The 6,000-nt window shown below is 45.4% G+C and overlaps 1 protein-coding gene across 1 annotated transcript in view; it reads right to left on the bottom strand.

The window, feature by feature from the left end:
* Window positions 2,251-6,000, bottom strand: part of HS3ST2 (heparan sulfate-glucosamine 3-sulfotransferase 2) — a 111,739-nt gene continuing 107,989 nt past the window's right edge. The window contains exon 2 of the mRNA XM_013974991.2: window positions 2,251-3,637. Coding sequence (XP_013830445.2) covers window positions 3,019-3,637 — 619 coding nt within the window. The 3' untranslated portion in view covers window positions 2,251-3,018. The remainder of the gene's footprint in view (window positions 3,638-6,000) is intronic.

Genomic DNA, 6,000 nt, shown 5'->3' with positions numbered 1-6,000 from the left:
CTTGTGCAAGTTTGCCCTCAGGCAGCCTGGGTGAAAGGATATATTTGCACTGGATTAAAAATCATAGTTTGCTGAACAGACCCATGTATACACCTGACTTCACTTGTTTAAATGAGGATTTTTAAGGTACTTTCACATCTCTTATTTGCATATGATGATTGATACATTAATTACAATAGATCTTGACCTATTTATTAATACTTAGAGGCTGCTTGGTCTGGGAGGTCTGAGAATGCTTATAATGCAAAGGAATAAAGCTGCATTTGTGCATACAATATTCAGAAATTTCATCAATTCTAATTCCTGATCAGGATAAAAAAGCACATTTCACAGTTTCTTGGGTATTTCCTCTGGGTCCCAGTGTCATTCTATCTCCTTCTGGCTACAATCTTGGTCAGGATCACAGGACACCAAATACTTTTGCAGGGGAATGTACAAGGGCAATTCATTAATGTCCATATACAACTCATTCTTCCTCTGGTCCCCAGAGGTTCAGTGCCCAGTTTCTGGGTGGTGGTAGCTCCCACTGGCCTCTGTCCCCCTTCTCCATGCCCATGGGGGATGCTTGGAACCATGGATTATTGGTACCATATTCTCAGTCATTTGATTTTCCTAAGTCATTTCCTAAGATGCTTGGGGTAGAAAAATGTACTAAGACACAGAGCTAATATCTCAGGCTTTTGTAAATCTTGTTAAGTCAGACTCCTATTTTCAGGAACCTTCCATGGTGCCTGACAGAGCAGACAAAGGGCAAAGGGGCCCCTGGAGGTTCGGCAATCCTTCCCAGCTACCCGTGGGTCCTGCAGAGCTATCTGGCAAGTGTCCCAGGAGTCCAGTTCCATGGGACATTCCTGTCCATGTCACCAGGCTTCCAACATCCATTCATCCACTTACATATTCATCCCTCAAACATTTGCTGTGTGCCTACTAGATGCAGTCTTGACTCTCAGGGAGTTCAGGGTCCGTGGTCAGGACAGGCATTTATACAAGTAATGATAGTCTAATGCGATAAAAGCCAGAACTGAGATGTATACAAACTACCACGTGCAGAAGAGCAAGCAGATAACAGCTTGGTGGGGGACGGCTGCACAAATATCAAGCCAGAGACACGAGTGAGGTCTTATGGGAGCAGGGGATTCCATTAGCTGGAGATGCCAGGGGGCAGGCAAGGCATGGATACAGAAAATGTCAAGAAAAGGCACACAGTTCTGTAAGACCGAGCAGAGGGTGAGGAGGGAGAAGAAGGTAATCCCAAAGCTGCCATTGGCATTGTCCCAAGCACCATGCTGGAGGATTCAGACTTTATTCTGAGGCCATGGTACATACTCAAAGCAGGCCTGTGAACTCAAATATCTTACAAGGGTCACTGTAAAGCATTACAGTGCCTTACATGATGATGAGGGGGTCCATTTGGGGTCTGAAAAATTGAGGCGTGCAGGTCCCATCCGAGGTGGCCGTCATGAAGCTGGCCAAGTCTCCATGTCACACTGAGTCAAGTAAGTTGGACAGAGAGAAGACAAATATCATTTGATATTGCTTATATGTGTAATCTAAAATATGGTGCAAATGAACTTATGTACACAACAGAAGTACAGTCATAGATATAGAAACGATCTTATGGTTACCGGGGGAAACGATAGGGGGAGGGATAAATTGTGAGATTGTGATTGACGTATATACATTGCTACACGTAAAATAAAGGACCTACTCTATAGTACAGGGAACTCTATTCAAATACTCCGTAATGACCTCTATGGGGAAAAAAATCTAAAAAAGAGTGGGCATGTATATATATATATATATATATATACACACATATATATATGATTCATTTTGCTGTAGAGCAGGAATGAACACAACACTGTAAATCAGCTATACTCCAATAAAAAGAGATTTTAAGAAGCTGGAAATCCATATTTTATATGAACACTCCCAAGTTTGTAATGTGGGAAATTATTTCAAAATGTCAAGCTGGCCAAGCAAAAACGTGTCTGATGTCCTGTCAGCCTCTAGTTTGGCTTCATTTCAGATGTAAAGCTTACATGGACTTCATCAGACTATGTTTCAGGAAGAGGATGCCCTTATAGGTCTCCCCAGCCTTTGTCAGCAAGAACCTCTTCTCCTTCCCCTACCCCCTTGCTTCTCCTCTCAGTGCCCTCCCACACCATCCCCAGCACAGCCCCACCTTGCTGGGAGGAGCTGGAGGAATGAGCCATGCCCCAGGCCTGACTCACAGAGAAAGCCCAGCCATAAGGACACGAGAGAGCCGTATTTATTTCACATGGACAAGCATGATTCCATCGCATGCTGAACATGAAAGCTCGCGTGAGGAAAGTACCCGTAACAGCAGAATTATGTGCTTTTGTCCACAGGGAGCAGGGAGAATCACAGGGTGGTTTTCAAAGACAGTTCCCCTTCAAGCAGAGTTGAAACCACAGGCTTTGAAATCACTGGTTTATTTCATCAGCAAAGGGTCTGTCTCCTAAGAGTGGCCAGGGGGAACACTTCCAGCTCCACAATCTCTGCACGAGCTGCTAAGGTCAGGAGGACAAGGCTGGTCTCCATCCATCACCCAGGGCAGCTCCAGAGAGTTAAGCTCAGAGGGGAGGTACATGCCACTTGGAATCAACAAGCCCACTCCAGGGTGGACAGTGACGGGACAGACTGCTGTGTTCATAGCAACAGAACCATCACCACTTATATGTATCAATAATCAGAAGATCTGTGCTTCCTAAAATATCTTCCCAAGGCCTCATATGCGCTGAAGGGAAACTATTAGGAACTAACCGGATGTGCCAGAAATAGATCAACTTTGCCTGGACAGACTGGGGAGAGCTAGTGGCAGGCACCCACCCCCCTGGTCTCTTGGCCTTTAGCTGGGCTTCCCCATTCCAAGAGGATGGAACCCAAGAGGGGAATAGGGGCTGGAGCCTGGATTCGCTGAGGGAAGAGGGTCAGAGGCTCTCAGGGCAAACCTCATGGAAGAGACTAGTGGAAGAGCCCTTGAATCTCAGTGGCTCATTCCCACCTGAAGTCCTGCCCAACAGTTTCATAAAATTTAATATTATATGGTCTATAAAATTCCCGGAGTTGGTCTATCACTTCAGGGTCGATCTGTACATGAGTTCTGCCTTTTGATTTGCCCAGGCATCGAGGCAGGAGGCTCGATTCTGTTTTTTTCAAGCAAGGGAATCCTTTGGTCTTGTTGAAGTAGAAGTGCTTGTCCGTGATGAGCCTCTTAATGCCCAGGAAGTCCTGGACACGCCCCATCTCGCCGGCAGGGTCGGTGATGAGCCGCTCGCCGCTGACGAAGTGGATCTGAGCCAACGGAAAGTAACGCAGCCAGCTCTCCAGGTGCAGCGCATACATGCCGATGCGGATGGCGTTCCAGGACACGTCCACCAGGCCCAGCGTGCGGTTGCGGAACGAGAGGCCCTCGAACGTAGGGATGTCCGGCTTCTTGGAGAGCGTCTGGGTATAATCTGAGATGGCACGGGTCACGGGGTTCCGTACGACCACGATCAGCTTGGTGTCTCGGGACATGTTGAAGATCCGGCGAGGAGCCTCTTGAGTGACAAAATAGCTGGGGGTCTTTTCCAGTGTGATCTGACTCTCGAGGGTCCGAGGCATGAGGCTCCTGTGGGGCAGAAATGCACATGATCAGCCAGGGCTGTGCTGGGGGCCTGCGGGAGATCACTTCCCTCCACCCAGCTTCCCAGGGGAGCCGGCCCTTCTCCTCTGTGACATTTGAGCCTCGCCTGTTCTCATCTGATGAAGCACCTGTTTTAACTCTTGTTGACCCCTTTTTCAAAGTCTCCAACAGTTTAAGACAAGAACCAATCTAAATGTCCATCAGTATGGGTTAAATACATGATGGAATAGCCAATTAATACAGTTGGGTAGAGCTGTGTGTACTGTTATGGAATGATTTCCAAGATTTAGTGCTTAAATGAAAAAAGGCAAGACAGCTTGTTTATCTGGGGAAAGATACCAAGAAACCAATAAAAGTAATTGCTTCTGGGGAGGGGCCTTGAGTGGGAGCAGAGCAGGGAGGTCAGGGATAAATGAGAATTACTTTTTATTGTATAATCTTTTACGCTGCTTGAAATTTTTATTGTGTTTATTACATATTCAAAAAATACAAAGGAAGCCACTGAATATTGTTCTGGCACAAGATACCTCTCCAAATATATTAAGAAAGTCTTTTGGGGAGAGGAAAGGCATGTTTGGTAGGAATAGCATGTGTTTTTGAAATGAGTTCTGATGTCTTTTCCCGGCTGAAATACATCTGAAATATATCCCTGGTAAAAGACTGAAGAAGCACAGAATATCAGGGGTGAGATGGGTGGGGGGAGGGGCTCAGTCGGAAGTCCAGTAATGCAACCTCTTGCTCTCCTCCTAATTTCCTAGTTCTGCTTAAGGTTTAAGGGAGGATGGTAGGACAAGCTGATGTCTCCTTCTCAGGTGTATCTCTTTCAGGTCCTCGTGAAGGGAAACACCTCTGGTTTCCAGTTGCTACTTCTTTCTGAAGGTTGTGTTTTACCCTTATTCAGTTTTTCTTATGTAGTGAAGGATAGAGGAGGCAGGCATGCTGCAGGTCATGGGGCTGCAAAGAGTCGGACATATGACTTAGTGACTGAACAATGATAGCAAAGTTTTTCTTAATCCTGGCTGCACATTAAATCACCCAAGAAAAATTTTTTTTAAAGGAAGATGGTTCTTTTGAGGTGCTAGCCTGCCATCTTCTCGATCAGTTGGCCCCCAAATAAAGTCTCTTTCTTACCCCTCATTTCTTAGATTCATTGGCTTGTCATGCAGCAAGCAGAGCAAGCTTGGACTCAGTATCAATTTGGCTTAGCCAGCCAGAAGACTTGCTGCTCATGGCTAGCTGATCCTGATCAAGGAATACTGGGGCAAGACCCTAGCAGCTGCTGGGACCATTTGTCCTGAGGTTCTTTCCTTTAAGATTCCCTGCAGTGGTCTGACTGCCCCTAGCACTTGGCAGTTGAGAAAAGGTACAGGCAAACTTCTACTAGTTGACAGACTCGGATTTTGTTTGTAGAGATTCATTAACAACAAACCCAGCCCTGCTGAGATAGGTGTTCTGTAATCTCTTCAGAAACTTGATAGCTTCCAACTCAAAGTTGGAAAACTGAGTAAGCATCCAGGCGGAGAACAAGATGGCAGAGGGGTAGGTGGACATGGAGTACATCTGTCTCCACAGATACATCAGGAATACACCTTCGACACAGAAGTGCATGCAGAACACCAGCTGAGAGCAGACGGGGTACCTGGCCAGCAGAAAATAATAATATAGAGCCACACAAAGCTCAAGATCAAGCCCTGAGCCATTGGAGTGGGAGCACTGACTCCAAGACCCCAGACTACAAGAGAACTAACCCTAGGGGGTATCAAATAGTGAGAACTCGCACAAAGGAAACCAGTGGAATACAAGACCCAGCATCGCCCAACCACCAGTAAGCACCCTGTGCAGGACGCTGCATCTAAGCAACAAACAAAACAAAAATACAAACCCAGTCATCAGCAGACAGGATTACCACCTCACTCAGCCGTGCCCATCAGAGGAAAAACAAAGAAAAACTCAGCACAAATCTCACCCTATGGGAAGCTTACACAAATCATTGGACCAATCTTAGGAGGGCAGAAACCAAAAGGAAGAAAGAATTCAACCTTGAAACCTGGGAAAAGGAGACCTCAAACACAATAAGTTACAAAAAATAAAGAAAAAGTAGAGAAATGCTACACAAATGAAGGAACAAACTAGTCCAAATAAATGAAGAGGAAATAGGCAAACTACCTGAAAAAGAATTCAGAATAATGACAATAAAGATGATCAAAAACCTTACAACAAAATGGAGAAAATGCAAGAATCAATTAACAAAGACCTAGAAGAATTAAAAAATAAACATGCAGAGACAAACAACACAATTAAGGACATTAAAAATACTCTAGAAGGAATCAATAGCACAATATCTGAGG

The sequence above is a fragment of the Capra hircus genome, chromosome 25 (assembly GCF_001704415.2).
Source record: "Capra hircus breed San Clemente chromosome 25, ASM170441v1, whole genome shotgun sequence".
NCBI lineage: Eukaryota > Metazoa > Chordata > Mammalia > Artiodactyla > Bovidae > Capra > Capra hircus.
The sequence above is the reverse complement of the archived record's forward strand: the minus strand, read 5'-3'. Positions and strand labels throughout refer to the sequence as shown.